At 40.1% G+C, this 15,902-nt stretch overlaps 1 protein-coding gene across 1 annotated transcript in view; it reads right to left on the bottom strand.

The window, feature by feature from the left end:
* MKX (mohawk homeobox) overlaps positions 1–15,902 on the bottom strand; it is a 47,845-nt gene that overhangs the window by 22,266 nt on the left and 9,677 nt on the right. Inside the window, exons 3-4 of the mRNA XM_083876338.1 lie at positions 14,116–14,269; positions 12,554–12,889 (exon numbers count right to left, since the gene is read on the bottom strand). Of these exons, the coding sequence (XP_083732464.1) occupies positions 12,554–12,889; positions 14,116–14,269 (490 nt within the window). The remainder of the gene's footprint in view (positions 1–12,553; positions 12,890–14,115; positions 14,270–15,902) is intronic.

The following is a 15,902-nucleotide window of genomic DNA, read 5'->3' as shown; positions in this document are numbered from 1 at the left end:
TGTAAAGATATGCAGGGGCCAAGGGAGCAAAATCCTTGGATGAAGCAGAGCTCACCAAGGATGCAGGTGAGCCCTGTTACCAAATAACCCACTGCACACATGTCTCTCACACCCTGAGGGGCAGGACAAACCCATCTCTCCCTACTACCTCCTCCAGACACCTTGCTCCAATGCTCATCTCTCATCTCTCTTTGGTCAGCTTACCCAGACCTGGCCTTTGCTGAGACCTTGGTCCCAGCTGGGCTATGGGCTGGAGGTTGCATGGTGGGACACGGGCTCCCCATGGGCGATGGTGGGCAGGAGCCAGTGGCTCCTGGGGAGTTTACCTCAGAAGACCTGTCTCCTGTACCTTCTGTAAAAGGATTTTTGGTCCTGTGGGGAGTGGGGAGCCACTATCTGGAGGCTGTCCAGACACAACGGAAAGATAACACGGCCATGAGGCAGGAGAGGGTTTTGGTGGGCTCACACCAGGCTGAGTGCTGCACTGCTCTAGACAAGGAAGGGGTGTTTCTGAGCAGCCATAAAGCCCACGGAGACATGTCAGAGCTCCCCAGACCTCAGCAAATGCACCAGTACCACAACACTGAATACAGCCTTTATTTTTCCTATTTTGTGCAAGGAATGAAGGATGAGGAGTACCTAAATATGAGCACTTACATTCTTCAAGGGTCACAGTCTTTGATCTGTGAGCAAAGATCCCACTGAAAGCAGCAGGAGTGCACAAAATGAAATTTGGAAAGCTTTGCGAACACATGAACATTGTGTGTCAAATCATGTAGCGTGCTCTGGGGCCAAAACACTCAAAACCCAGACCAGATCTTGGCAAATTGGATTTTTGCACTTCCAAGCACTTCCAAAGGGTTGGTTTTAAAACAAATCAGAGTGTCTGTCCCTCAATTATTGGGTGAAGATAAAGGCCCTTTGAGTTGGGTGTAGATATAATTATCGACCCCTTCTGAAATAAGGGAAGAGAATCAGGGATGTCAATCTGTGAGTTGAATGAAGTATAGAAGAATGAGAAATATTAAGGACATTTTCCCTACATAGATTCACAGCAAATGTAATAAACACAAATTAATGCGTATGTGCACTTGTAGCAAGGAGAAATTATCACTCACAGTCTCATTAGACAAGGAGTGAAAACAGCAGCAGAAAGGCTGGGACAAAATATTGAAAGAAAAACAGACTTATAAAGACACCTGCCATTTTATTCATTTAAATGTTTAAACAAGCACTTCTTCACATCGGCTTAGACAGCAAAAATAAGCCTTTGCATAAAATAAAGGATTACTGGGATCAATACCTGCAGGTCAGCCTTGTCTTCTCTGCTGACTTCTGTGAAAAGGATTTTCGTCTTTGCAGGGGCAATCTGGAGTAAACAACTTAGTGAGGTGTGGGATTTGAAAGCAAGATATGCCATTGTTTGTAGACAATACAGTTGGGAGCCTCTTTTCCTCTGTCTTTGCAAAATTCACTGCCATGGTAAACTTCTGCACAGCTCTGAGCTAAAGGCACAAGCACAGCAAAACAGCAAGAGAACATGCTTGAATTCCACAGATATCATCATCGGAATAGGGAGGGCACTAAGGAAATATATGTGCATCTGTGTCTAGGTACATAAATGAAACACTGTATATCTTACAAACATCACAACAGTCTCAAGTACTGTCCAGAGCAGAACAGCTTTTTTGGTTTCTCTTCATTTCTGAAAGCGTCCCTAAACATCCAGCACTACTGAAATTCAACAAGTAGGAAGCCTGGAACTATTGTAATTATTATATCAACAGATAGAGAGGGGCTCCAGGCTTCACCCAGCACCCCTGCTCCCCCAGCTGACATCAGTTTCACAGGCTGCACATGGCTCTCTCTGACACTGCTGGCACAAACAGTGCCACAGAAACCCAGAGCTTTTCCTGATAAAGGAACAAGGAACAAATACTGTTGTCTTCTGGAGAAAGCTCCTATTTGAAGATGACTCCAGGGAAATGAATTTGATGCAGAAATCAACAGCTATGCCAGCTAAACAGCATGAGAGGGAGAAAAGAAGGACAATAAATTTTAGTGTGTGTGTGTAATGGACAATTCACCACCAGAATGCAAAGCTGCCATAAATAGTCAGGAGCAGAGCACTGGATTTGCACACCAACTCCAGAACCTGCTCCCTGAGCAGCCACCAGTCCCGACTGCATGGTGCAGCCCACAATGGGACAAAGCCAGATCCTGCTCCTTGGGGTAGAAAGAGCAATTAGACCAACGGGGACCTGGGATAAAAGTCTCACTGAAGTCAAGGGCCGAGACGAATTCTCCAGCACACCAAGACCTCATTAAAACTGCCCGCAGTGTCTAGCCCACAAAGTACATCTAGTGCAAGGAGAGCAATCCTGCCGCTGTTTTGCAAGGCATTACAAAATACCTTGGCTAGCAGAAAGAATTTGAGGCAATTTGCTCCTGAAGAGCCAGGTCGTGAAGAGCCTTCATTTTTCCAGCAAACTGGATTTAAGTTGACAAATAGTAACAGAGAGACAAAAAGCCCTGACAAAGTAAGGGGAGATGGAGAAACCGACAACGTTTAACTTGATCTTCGAGGGTGTAAATCTGTCAATACCCACAAATGACCACAAGGCCACATGCCAGTTTTCACTCTGAGATACCGTAACTAAGACATTTGGCTGGTACCTCACACTGGAAAGAAAGTTTTTACATTTAGAAATGTAAAACATTGTAACATTTAAGGAATTTTGGCTACAGCCCACTAGCCAGCCCTCTCCCAGCCTCAGCTAGGGGATTATTTTGAATGTTGCTTTGCTTTTCGTGCATCTGTTGCCTAAATCAATGTGGAGGCATGAAGGAGGGACTGAAAATTGGCTCTAGAAGTAGTGGTATATTTTAGTGTCATAACTGAGAGTCTTGGCAATCCCTTTTAACTTGAAATGTCAGTGCCATACCAAACGATCTGGTCATCATAACCTCAATTTCTGGCCATCAGGGAAAGAACAGAGATAGAGTCTTTGACATCGGGTTTCAAGGCCACTGAAAAATTAAGGAAAACAGATTTCATGGCTTGTTGGAATTTTGCTTTACCTATTTTTGGGTTTCTTTTCAGCTGTTGTAGCTTCAAATGTTTATCTGATCTCTTTCTGTTTGAATTGTTTTTCACTTTTCCGTATTTTCTACACCGCATTTTACCTCTCCAAATCTCTTCTCTGCTTTAAACTTCTGCTCTCTTTTTTTTTTTTTTTTTGTAGCTCACATAAAACTCATTTATACAAGCTTTTTGCATGCTTTTAGTGTTATAACATATTTCTCCTTTAGCAGATCTAAAGTGGTGATTTGATGCCCATTTAATGCCATAAAGCATAAAAGACCTCAGTCTTTAGTAATTGTTGGTAATTTCCACATCTGCCTCTCTATCTCATACCCAAATTTTTAAATCTGCAGTGAAGTGGATTTAATATCACTGAAGCCAACTCTGGTTTTCTGGATAATTAGAAATTGAACTCTACAGATGAACATTAGACAAGGTTTTGCAGAACGGGTGTTTTTAAAAGTGTTCCCCTGTCTCCTTCAAGCTGACAAAACTCATTCATAAACAATACATACAGGTTTCTCACATTTTCTGAATTGCATGTACAAACTCATCCACAGCCCAGCATTATTCCATGCAGATATCCCTTCAGTCCACTTCTCAAATTGTGTCAAAACCCTCCCAAAAGCTTCTCTGTGAATACACATGGAATATCAGAAGTCTGGTCTCACTAAACTGCTTTCATCATTACGTTTCTGGTATTCACATTATGGACAAATGACCTAAAAATTTCAGTTAAACACATAAAGAAGGCTTGGTTGGGTTTTTTTTTTGAATTACAGAATTACTTTTAAAAACCACAAACCTGCAAAGGGAAATAGGATTTGCTGGATCAGATAAGATCATTAGTTTATCTGGTCAGGCACATTCAGTGTGTAGCTTTTTGGAAAAGAAAATTAAAATGAGAGGAAGCAATGGTGAATAAAACTAAATTTGCAGTTCAATACGGTATCAGTTTTTACAGTGTTTTAGGAAAAAACAAAAAAAAAGCCTCACCCAAAAGAAAATAATCCAGTCTTCTTATTTCCTTAATTTTTTCTATTACAATCAATAGATAATTTCTACCATTTGCACCAGCATGAATATAATTTCCTAACCTACTTAAGAATCATCAAACTCTGCTTTGGTGCACGAGCCCGGAAAGTTTCAAGTGTTTGCCACTCATATCAAAATCTTGCCATGGCAAGGAAAATGCATGTGTTAGCGCATGTAAGCAAACACAGAAAGACCCAAATAATTTTCTTTATTTACAGCTATATGACTGAATACAAACAAGCTGCTTTTCACTAGTTTCACCGCAGGCATAAAATATTTCAGACTCCAGGACTACTGAGAAGCTCACAGTTTTTTTCACCAGTCATCATGCTCCAAATTTACAAGCCTAACTCAGATGGTTATTACTGGGATGTACCTGCTTAAATCCCTTCCACAGATGGGAGAGTGAACACTGTTCATGCCAAGTTTCAGTCTGGATTGAATTTTTACAGCTGGGTCATAAATTTGCAGATTAAAAGGGTTCTAATGGAAACACAGGTACAACTTTAACTACAGCAACATGAACAGCAGCAATGTAACACTGCACGAGGGACAGTCTGTGCTACAAGCAGAATCTACCAGGAGTTACCCAAAGTCGTATTATTTCTCCCCAGCAGTGGCGGAAGGAGGCTGGGACATGCAGAAAACCCATGCCAGGTGTGAAGTTTCAATTCAGATGTTTTTCCAGAATGAAGTGAAACTTTTATGGGCTTGCCATTCCTTTAAGTTTACTGCCCCAGCCAAAATGTGAAAAGTCCAGCCCTTTTTTCCCTTCTGCTACTACCCTGTCTTGCCTGTGCCTGCCTTGTCTGCACCCTGTCCCCTTCTGGTCACACTTTCTTGCAAAGCACAGAGATTAGTATGTTAGTGAGAATCACTGAAGGCAGTGGTTACTTGAAATGAAGATTATAGATTTCCTATGTAAAAATGATCCACTGGGCAATAAAAATGAGGTTTGTCCCTGTAATTTCTCTTTCTTCATGCAGGTGCCATGGGCAGATGTCTTGGTGCAGGAGCAGAGTCAGCTGCAGTCCCACAAGAGCCCTGAGGAGCAGAACAGGCACATTTCAGTGTTGGAGCCAGCACAGGCCTTGCTCACAACCCAGTGATCTGCCTCTAACCATGGCTTTGTCTGCTCAAAACTGCTTCCCCATCACTGATATATAAAGTTGTGTGTGATTTCTAAGCCACTTCTGATGAGGTGACAGCACACATATCTGTCTTTGTGCTTTGTTCTTCTTTTTTGCTATTCCATGTATAAAACCATGCCATATTTTTCCAGTTCATTGGCCTACATCTCCCCTTTGGCACAAACAGCTGATATTCACACTTTGCTGCTGGGTTTCCTGGGTAAGGGACAGAGCAGATACACCCTCCTTTGTGCCTTCAGAAGCATGCTGGGGGACAGCTGCAGCACCAGGGCCCCTCTGCATGCACACCATGGCAGCATGAGGCAGCCAGGCTATGGAGACATCTCCTGGGATGTAAACCTCTGCTCCTGCCTGGTGCTGGCCTGCTCTGCCCCTGGTTCTTGCACCAGGACTGCAGCACCCAGGGCTTGCTGCTGCTCTGCTTGAGCTGAAACACGGCTCATTTATCTCGTCTTGTTATCTCCCCCAAGCCTCACTCTGCCCTCCTCTCTAAGCAGTGTTTCTTTTTGCAGCAGTGGCTGCAGCTGGCTGATGCTTGGAAGGCTGAGGGACCCCTGAATCAGGGCAGAACCCACGGCAAGGCAGCACATGAGCCTGGCGTTTCTGCTGCAAGGTATCTGCACAAAAAATTGGCTACTGGGGAAAATCCTGCTCAGGCAGTAGAAGGGGAGAAGGAATCACATCCATTTCACTAAATGAGTTTTCACAAGCTGTAGTTTCACACACTCTTTAAATATCCCTAAATTAACTGCTAATTTTCTAACTAATTTCCCTATTATATTCATTACTAACCATGCAGTCTAGAGCTAAAACTGGAAAACATTCTGATTTATGACTATGTGCTTTTCCATGCACATAATTTCCTGAAACATTCACATTTTGGCTGGCCCCAGGTTTTAAAACCAAGCATAATTCTGTAGACATTTGGAACAATGGGAAAATGGGGATAAATATTCTTTTCTCTTTGAAAACACCTTCACTAAATGAATGAAGCCTAAGGCTTGCCAGAGAATAGCCCTTGCTGAGGCCTGGAGCATTCACTAACTCTAAAGAGAAGTATTAAAATATATAGTTGTCAGAGACTGGTGACAGTACCACACATTTTTCCTGCTGTGTCTGAGAGAGATCTTGGGCAAGCACAGGGGTCTGATGCTTTTTGGCTACTGCTGTGAATATTTGCATTGGGAAAATTTCAATGGTCTTGGAGAAACAAAGGTGGGCTTGCTGCACAGGCAGCGACAACCTGCGGCCATGGAAACATGGCTGGTACCCTTATCTTTTTGGTTTTTTCTCTGATTTTTCAGTCAAATGTTGTAATCCTTTCCATCTCAAAGCATTCATGCAAGAATGTGTCACTCTCTACAATGATAAAGCAGTCAGGAGTCCTGACACATGCTGCTGTGAGGCAAGCTGATTTGAAGAAAATCCTCTGCAGCCAAACAACTGGCTCAAGACAGTTTTTATTGAAGCATGTGGAAAATTTGCCATGATATCAACAGAAGAAAAAACAGAAGATGTGCCCACAGTCCCCCTCTACTGTGTGGGGTTTCCACAGCAATTATACCTGACATAGGCACAAGTATGCTGCTATTTGAAGCACATCTTACCTGCATAGAGCCAGATCTCTGGGATCTTTAATATTTTGGGTTTAAAAGGAGAAAAAGCCTTAAACATTCATAACCTTTTGCATCCGAAAACAAAGAGATAAAACAAGAATGCACAGGTTTTGCATCCAACCCCTGTGAGAAAGCAAATACTCTCTTTTCCAATAAAAGAATGGAGAGAAGTGGCACAGGAAAACTGCACTACCAGGAGTGCTGCTCCCCCTCTCAGCAGAGCTGGGTCCAGGCAAAGCTTTTCCTTGCCGGCTGGCAGTCCCTGGGTGCCTAGGCTTCTGGGTCAGTGCTCTGCCCCCAGCTGTTGTTTCCAGCCCACCCAGTGCTCCCTTCCTCCATTCTCCTACCTGAGAGAGGTTGGAACTGGTACCTTACCACAAAAAAGACTCTGTTTTGATGAAGCCCTATTTTTTGGGGTGATATGGAGAAAATCCTGACCCATTCCCCCTGCAGCTCAGGTACTGAGAAATCAAGAAAGTAAAGAGAACTAAAAAGCCAGCTTATTTGATTTTTGGTGTTTGAACTGAAAGAAATGCAAAAAAAGTGAACAAAACTAGCACTTCTGAGAGAACGGGTAGGATCTTTAAAGTTCTCAGGTTTGGGGTATCACACCTGGTATATTAAACCTGACGCTTCCCATGCAGTAAAGCTATTTCCTTTTATTCTTTCTTTAGAAAAAACAACAGAACAGTAAATTAAACACAATCTTCTGCTCAATTCTCAATTCCATGCTATTTTATTTGACGAATCAGGTCATGTAATAATAAAATTCCTGCAGAAATACGATCTTAACTGTGTAACCTTCAAATTGCAGTTATGCTGCTGTGTCCATTTAATACTATACTTGACATTCACCTTTTACATTTCACTTCTGGATGACTTTAATATCTGCAAAAAAGACTTCCTTCAGCTCTCCCAGGTTACCATTTATTTCAAAGCATCCCCAAGGTCTCCAGCACCGTTTAGATCCATCTTGCAAAAGTCACTGCTGTGAGCAGTTTTTGTGGGTCCCTTGAGTTTTTTCTGAAAACAGGTTCCATTGTGTTCATATTATGCTTTCAAATTTTATGGCTTATTTTTAAATTACATGTTAATTTCTAAAAATGTCAAATTGTGAGGAAAAGTTGGAAAGGACCACACAAAATCACAGCACTGTTCTGCAGTTTGTGTCTATCTATAGTACTTATGTGCATAGCTCCACCCTTACATTTAAGTGCTCTGTAGGAATGTAGGCCTGATCCTGCAGAGTGCTGAGGGTCTCATCAAAGGTGCTCAGTGTGCTGCAATAAATGACACAGGATCATGATTTATAAATCACGAGCTTTGCAGGATTCAAAGGAAAGAAAGAAAGGAAGGCAAGAGGAAAGAAAAAGTCAGTAGTAATGAAAACATTAGAAACAGAGCACACTCCTGAGTATAAATGTCTAAAAATAGAGATCAAACATCTTCAAAAATCAGCCAGTCATTCAAGCACTTGTTTAAAATCACCCTCTTTTCTAGGCCTGCAAGTCTTGAATTTCCTCACTGTTTTTATTTGTTCTGGCTTTTCTACTGTGCTAAGTAACATATAAAGTGAAATCAATGAAAAATCTGCCTACAGGAAAAGGACTCCCTGTCCTGCCATTTTGTCTCTTTTTCTCTTGTTTTAATTTTTGCATTCCTTCACGAGACAGCAGTATCCCAGAAAGCTGGGAATTTTTCATTTCCTTGTGCTACAATGATGCAGAACATTTTATTTCTGCAGGTAACTGACAATAGGGTACTCAGGAAGCACTGCAGTGTGATTACAGAAAAGTCAGCATTTTACTGATCCGTAAACCAAAGACTGACATTGCCTCTTTAGATTTATATTCAGCTTCACTACAAACATTAGATCTTTTCCTTATCTGGAGTGCTTGTTTCAGTCAAGACTGTTATTTCTGCATGCATTTGTACAACAAATACAGGTAGACAAGTCTGGTTTCACTTATTCCTGTCACACAGAGAACCCGCTGTGAGTGACTGCACGCCAAGCAGTTAGTGAAAACCAATTCTCCAGCACGGCTTTTTAACTAAACAAAAACACTGAACCGAGCCTTTCAATCATCAGTTTAAGATGCATATTTGACCAATTATATATACTTATATATTATACCCGCACCAGGATTGATCTGAAGTGGAATTTTCTGCGTTAAGTGAACACACTTGTGTATGTCCTGTTATACACACAAGAATATCAGCTTACGACAGAAAAACATACAGAACCCTGTGACATACCCGAGACGGCTGCACTCTTCCCTGCTCCATTCTGCCTGCACTGTCTGCCCATGCCACCTCTCACAGCAGCTCCCCAGGCCTGGGGACACGGCAGTGTGGGGCACTGCACCTGCAAGGGCTCCAGCTCGGGGTTTGCTGCTCCTGCTCCAGCACTGAAACTGCTTCCCCTGAGCTCAGGATAACTGTGTAGATGTATAAAACGAGGCTGCTCTGCTGACAGTCAGTTATATAGCCTGTGCTTGATCTTTATGTGGGATTTCCCAGTTGCATGAAGCTGGAGTAGCATATGGTCCCGTGTTTATAAGCATGTTAATGACTGAAATGGGAACCTCTACAACCCGTTTTCCTTATAAACTTTAAACTGCAATTTCTTGTTTTTGTTATTGGACACTGCACTCATACGCGTTAATTTGGCACTGAGGCTGTTGAGACACACGTGGCCACACTGACCCTGGGTACTGGGCAAACAAAGCAGCTCCAGACCCACTGATGTACCTGAAATCAGAGTCCAGCCCCTAATCAGAACCAGACAGGGCAAGTAAGCTTTGTTACTCATGATCTGCTACAAAAAGTTACCTTTCCAGGTAATAAATAAACACAATAAGGAATTAGTTTAAACTCCAGTGACTGCCTGTCCTTACAGGCACGACCTTGCCAAACATTTCTCAAAAATAAAACATCAATCAGTTTTCACTCAGTGCTTTTTGAAATACTGCTTAAAATGTCTTAATAATAAATAAAATAATAAATTAAAATGTCCAGTAGGGGCTTGACAATCCTGTAACAGCTCCTTTGTGTTAAAAATTAGCTGGTTTGCTCTACAAAAAATTGCAGTGGGGAACTCCTTGTAAGTGGTGGTATCTCACTTAAAAATACACTTGCCACTTTCAAGAGGGTACAAGTGATAAAGTCAGCCGAACTCTGTTATTTACTTAACCAAAATGTATTACAGCTATTTTTGAAAACACAGATACAGGTCTGGTACAGTACTGCATTGAGAACTGCCAACCCAGGTATACAAATCACAAAGAAAACATTCAAAAAGTAAATCATCCTTATTTATCTCTCCCTATCTAACAATCATTTCATCTATTTGTTTCATAAGATAAGTTTCAAAAATGGACAATAATTTGAAAATATCTTCTCTCTTCATGAAAAGTTTAATTTCCACATGTACAACATCATCAGAAAATCATTAATGGGACTTTAATCTTGTAACTGAAAAAAAAGCCCATTTGTTCTTATATTTCCTGAATATTCACACATACATAGCAACGATATAGCAAAAAAGTAATGCATATACATATATCACATGTATATCATGTATATATATAATCTCTTTTTCTTTCTATATAGTGTTTGCCTGCTTTTGAAGTGCAAAAAGAATAAAACTATATCCTAAGACCTGCTGAGCCATTCTCAAAAAAAAGTGAAATTGTTAAGATATTTAGGAACTGACCTAAATACAATCTCAAGAGAAGTTCCAGGAATGTCACGTACGAACTTTAGGGACAAATATTCCAGGTTTTAGTCATTCCAGGATTGCTGGTGAATTTACACAGTTACAGTGTGCCTCCCTCAGCCTTCACATTAATGACCATATTTTTCAGTGCAGTTTGAAATTTGTCAAGAAGAATTTAATCCAGTAGCAAATTTATTATAAATTTTAAAAGGTCATTGCATCCATTTTTAGGTTATGGCATAAAGTACAGAAAAACAGAAGTTTACATATCTGAGCTTCTGCATCTGTTCTTGAGCAACTTTTCACTTAAAAATAAAACTTGGCAGACAATATACTTTTAATGCAAACCAAATGCATTTGGTATGTTCAGAAAAAAAATTAAATGAACAGAGAGCGAGTTTATTTTGAAACTTATTAATTGAGCATGCACTATTCTTTCTCCCCACAAGATCCCATTTCTCTACAGGGCCCCCACTCATTCTTTGGTCATTCCCAACAACCTGCACACACAAACATCCTCTTAATCCCCACCAACAGAACTCAGCCTTTTGGCCCCTCCACACGGACAAAAAAACTCACAGGAAATGTGCCAGAAAAGAGAGAGCAAAGGCTGCAAACTTGAGAGGTTGCAAAGGCACCTGAACCTGCCTGCCAAGGAAGCCAAGGGGAACCAAGTACAAAATCTAAATCTGTATTAACTTTACTGCAAAATCCTCCAGTACTCTTCAGCAATATCCATCCCTAAAGTGATGCTGGCCTCAGGGTGGTCCCTGGCAGAACCTGCCAAGAAAGGCCCAGGACAATCCAAGGGGCTGCTGCAATGAGTCGAAATCCTGAGACACTGATGGAGATTTTTAGAGACTGGGGTGCAAAATTTCATATTTTTCAAAGTGGTGGGGTTGTTTTTTAAATTTTTGTTTGTTTGTTTGTTTTGTTGTTGCTTTTTGTTTGTTTTTTTTTGTTTTGTTGTTGTTGTTGTTGTTTTTACCTTATGACCCAAAGAAATACAGACCAAGTTTCACAAGAGGAGCCTTCCAGCATTCCCTGCCTCACAGGGACTTGTTCAAGTCCTGATCTTGCCCTGATTCACAGGAATTTACTGGCATGAACAGGCAGTCCCACATGCCATGCTCTGACTGGTAACACAGTGGATGATATTACATCACCCTTGTATGTTTTTATTGATAAGATTAAAATAATAAATTATGTGTAACCCTTCAAAAAACAGTAAGACGCAGCATTTAATGGTCAAGTCTGTTTCCCCCTTAGCTCTGGAGAGTGATGCTGAAATTATGCCTTTATTCCTAAGGCACTAATGCCTTTATTCCTAAGAGATGCATGAGCACCAAAGGATCACATATTGGACAAGGCACTCTGAGGACAGAAAAGGTGCTGTACAGCAGGGGAAGGTGTTCACATGCACTCCACTGAAGGGCATATGACTCATGTAAGTGTCACAAACAGCCACCTTGAAATTTCAAAGCTCTCCTTCTCCTCCCAGCAGTGGCCATGGAGAACTTCAGTCCTCCTCTAGTCCTCCCTTATTGTAACAGAATGCACAAGAGTTTTCTCCTTCCTTAGGCTCATCTTAGTGCTGACAAAAAGTGGCCTGTAAGTGTCATTTCAAAAATTATCCCCATTGCTCTATTTGAAAAGCAAACCAGCTTCATCAGTGGTCAATAACAGCACTTAACTGTAATACTGCAGGTAGAACTTCTCCAGAGGATGAAAGGGTGGAATGAATGTATTTATCCACTCTGATATGAGAGGATGGATATGAGTAATCTACTCTCATGCAAGAAGATGGACAGGAATTATCCACTGTCCTATGACAGGATGGACAGAAGTCACCCAGTCTCATAAATGCTCAATCAGTGACACTTGTTCCAGGAGCCACTGTCTACTGAAGATGTCTGTAATAGAAATCATGCAAAAAAATATCCCTTACCTGTCCGATAGACAAAATTGCCTTCTGTCTCTGATGAGGATGGAGACACCAGTTCTTCCTCAAATTCATTGGAACTAAATGAACCAGAATGATTCCTTTGCCTTGTTTTTTCCATCATAGCTGCATTAGTAGCCATGACGTGTCTCAGTGAGTCATTTAGGTAACGATTCAGTAAGCTGCTTTTGTATTTGGGGGGTGACACATAATCCTCATTGGCATTTGCTTCTGGTCTCACTCCTGTTTTTATCACTGAACTTTCAGTTTTAATCACAGTGTGATGAACTGGTTTGTTATATCCCCCTTCATTCATATGGTTTCTTGGAGGATTTTCTCCATCTGAAAACAAAAGAACAAAGATAGAGTAATACACTGAGTACTCAATATTTAACACAAGGTTTTCTCAACATGTTTTGAATTGTGATAAATATAACTAAAACTAGACAGTAACTTCAGCATTAGACACTGATTTTCATTTTCTTCTGTTCACACATTTCTCATAGCAGTTACCATGATTCTCAGATGTTCCAGCTATTCTAAATTAACTAGCTGCAGAAAAGAGTCTTTGAGTCTGATTTGTTCATGAGTAACACAAGACAGGTAGAAAAAAATTTAAAAGTGCCCTGACTCAATGATAAGCAATTAAAAACTGTGTGAATAGGCTGCATTATTACTATCATAACTTAAAGTTTGGTTTTCCTGAAAACCACAGCACATTTAGGTGCATTTGCTTAAACTGTACTCTTGTAATTGTTCTGCAAGCAATCTTTTCAAGGGAAGTGAGTAGAAAGGTGAGTACATTCCCCCATTTTTCAACAAATGTGAGTATAGCCTGAAATTTGAACAAAGATATTTGATACTGAGTACAAATTGAGATGTACTCTTCTAAAAATTCACATACAGAATTCTGACAATGTTCTGTAGGATTTGTTCCTGTCATTGTATCTCCATGTCACAACTGTCTAAAAAAAGTACTCAGAGACAGAATTAATACATGAGTTCTATTAAAAATACAGGGTACTTAAAAAAAAAAAATAATCCTGCATTTGTTAATTTGAGTAAGAAAGAGAATTCCAGTGCATCTTTTATGGAAAACAGCTGCTAGTAAAATACATCAAATAAATAACAGTAATATTGGGTTTGCTGTCTAAGATGCCCCACTAATCAGATTCTCCCTCAAATGATGTATATTGCTATAGCCCTTCCATGAAGGAAACTAACAATCAAGTGATTTCTCATTTCTTTATACCAACAAATGTAATCATTTTTTTTCCTTTAATGCAGATTAAAGGAATAGGGTTGTAGAATGTAATGAACTAACAATTATCTTTCTAGCAACAATGAAATATAATAACATGCAGCCACCTTGAACAACTTACACAATCCTGCTTTGTAAGGCTATGTAGTTGTTGGGAGCCAAAAAAAGCACCTAATTCACAAAAAAAAAATTAAGGTAGATCCACTTAAGTGTATTTGTGATTAAAAATTAGAGCTAACTTAGGGTATCTAATACTTTCTAAATATATTTTAATCAGTTTAAAATCGATAAAAGAGCATCAACAAACCTTCAGAGCATGAGTCATCGCTGCTCACGCTGAGTCGCTCAGCATTTCCCTGAACATATTTGTTGTACAGTTTTATTCGTAAAGCCCAGCTGAGATCTGGCTGCCTGACCGTGTTCTTCAGGCGACGTCTGGCATTGGCAAACCAGTTTGATACCTGCATACAAACATATCTATTAGTTTCCCTTAAAAATTAAACAAATAAACAAATCCATAGAGCCCTCATGAGTTTTATGTATGCTTCAAAGGTACAGCAAACAAGAGAAATATGAACAGAAGTCCACAAAATTACCACTGAGCAGAGCAGGAATCTCATACAGGAAGGCAAGTTCAGGCTTCCTACCCTTCCCAAGTGTTAGCAAAACCACATTATCACAAGGTTTCAATAAAGGTGTCCCAAATGCTAGTTTTATATTAATCTTTTTTTTTTTTTTTTTTTTTTTTTTTTTTTTTTTTTTTTTTTTTTTTTTTTAAGATAAAACCCTCAACTTTCAATATGAACCTTGAATATATTACCAGCTTCCTAAATTAAACTAGTATCTAATATTCAGGAATCTCCTTTGATATATACATAGGCTAGAATATGGCTATTGAACAGAAAAAGACATTGTAATTTGTATATATAAAAGCCCAAATTCTCCCTTGTACTTTAACAGAACTCTTAGTCTGACAAGCCATGGTCATCAGTAAAGTTTTATACAGAGTACAACATACTTTGACTTACTGCAGAAATCAACCATTTACTCTACAGAGCAAGAGATCTTACAAATTCTTTTTGTTGTGGACAGCCTAAAAAATAGTAAATATGCAATTCCTCACAAGGTGACTACTAAACAATAGTCTGGTTTGTCTTCCTTCCCAATTGCAGTGCATTTTCTAGAGTTTGACATAGAAAAACGGATACATGTTACTATCCCTCTAGCACACAGGCCTATCACTAAGTCAGGCTCAAACACAAGTATTTCACAGTGATTTAGGCACTGAATGAGCAAAAAGGCACAGTCTACCCTTCAGTGCCAGCAGTGCTAATTAAATCACCAAATGGGATGCATGTACTTGCAGTGACTTGGCATGAAAGTACACTTGAGAAAATGCTGGCCTTGATTCTACTGCAACTCAAAAAGATAGAAAATGGAAAATACTGACAACTTTATCTTTACTATGAGCAAGACCATTGGCAAGTGACCTACATTCTAATGATATTTGCTTAATGATAAATAAGGTGTTAAAAGTACCCCGGCATGAATAAGTGCATTTTGACATGACCTCTGCAAGAAGAAGGCAGAGTAGCATCACCTGCAAAGGAGAATGTAAAGAATGTTAGCAGCCTACAGCCCTGCTCACATCTTTGTGTTATGAACATACAGAGAAAGCCAGACTACTGTCATCATATTTTAATCTGGGAGCAATCACACCATTTAATTTACATCAACCTGCAAAGCAAGTTCATACATGCTTTATCACTACTGCTACCCCACCTCATAGAGAGCCAAAGTGTAGACCTTAGTGTTGGATTTTGGCCCTAGTTTTGTCATCTTTCTCTAGTAGTTAAGGTTACTGTATAAATCACACGGAAGTATCTGTCTAATTATTCTGGATCAATAATGTCTTCTAAAGTGATTATGAAAAAAATAAACACTATGTGCCTAAAGAAAAAGCAAAACTTCAGTTCAGAGTCCCAGCTAGAACTCAGAAGTGGTGCCTTATGCCTGTCACTTTGATTTTACTTAAAATCACATTTACATGAAACAGGGTTCCACTGAAAATATGGTGAGCCCTGGATCAGTGCT

The sequence above is a fragment of the Zosterops lateralis genome (genome assembly GCF_965231275.1).
Source record: "Zosterops lateralis genome assembly, chromosome: 1".
Lineage (NCBI taxonomy): Eukaryota > Metazoa > Chordata > Aves > Passeriformes > Zosteropidae > Zosterops > Zosterops lateralis.
The sequence above is the reverse complement of the archived record's forward strand: the minus strand, read 5'-3'. Positions and strand labels throughout refer to the sequence as shown.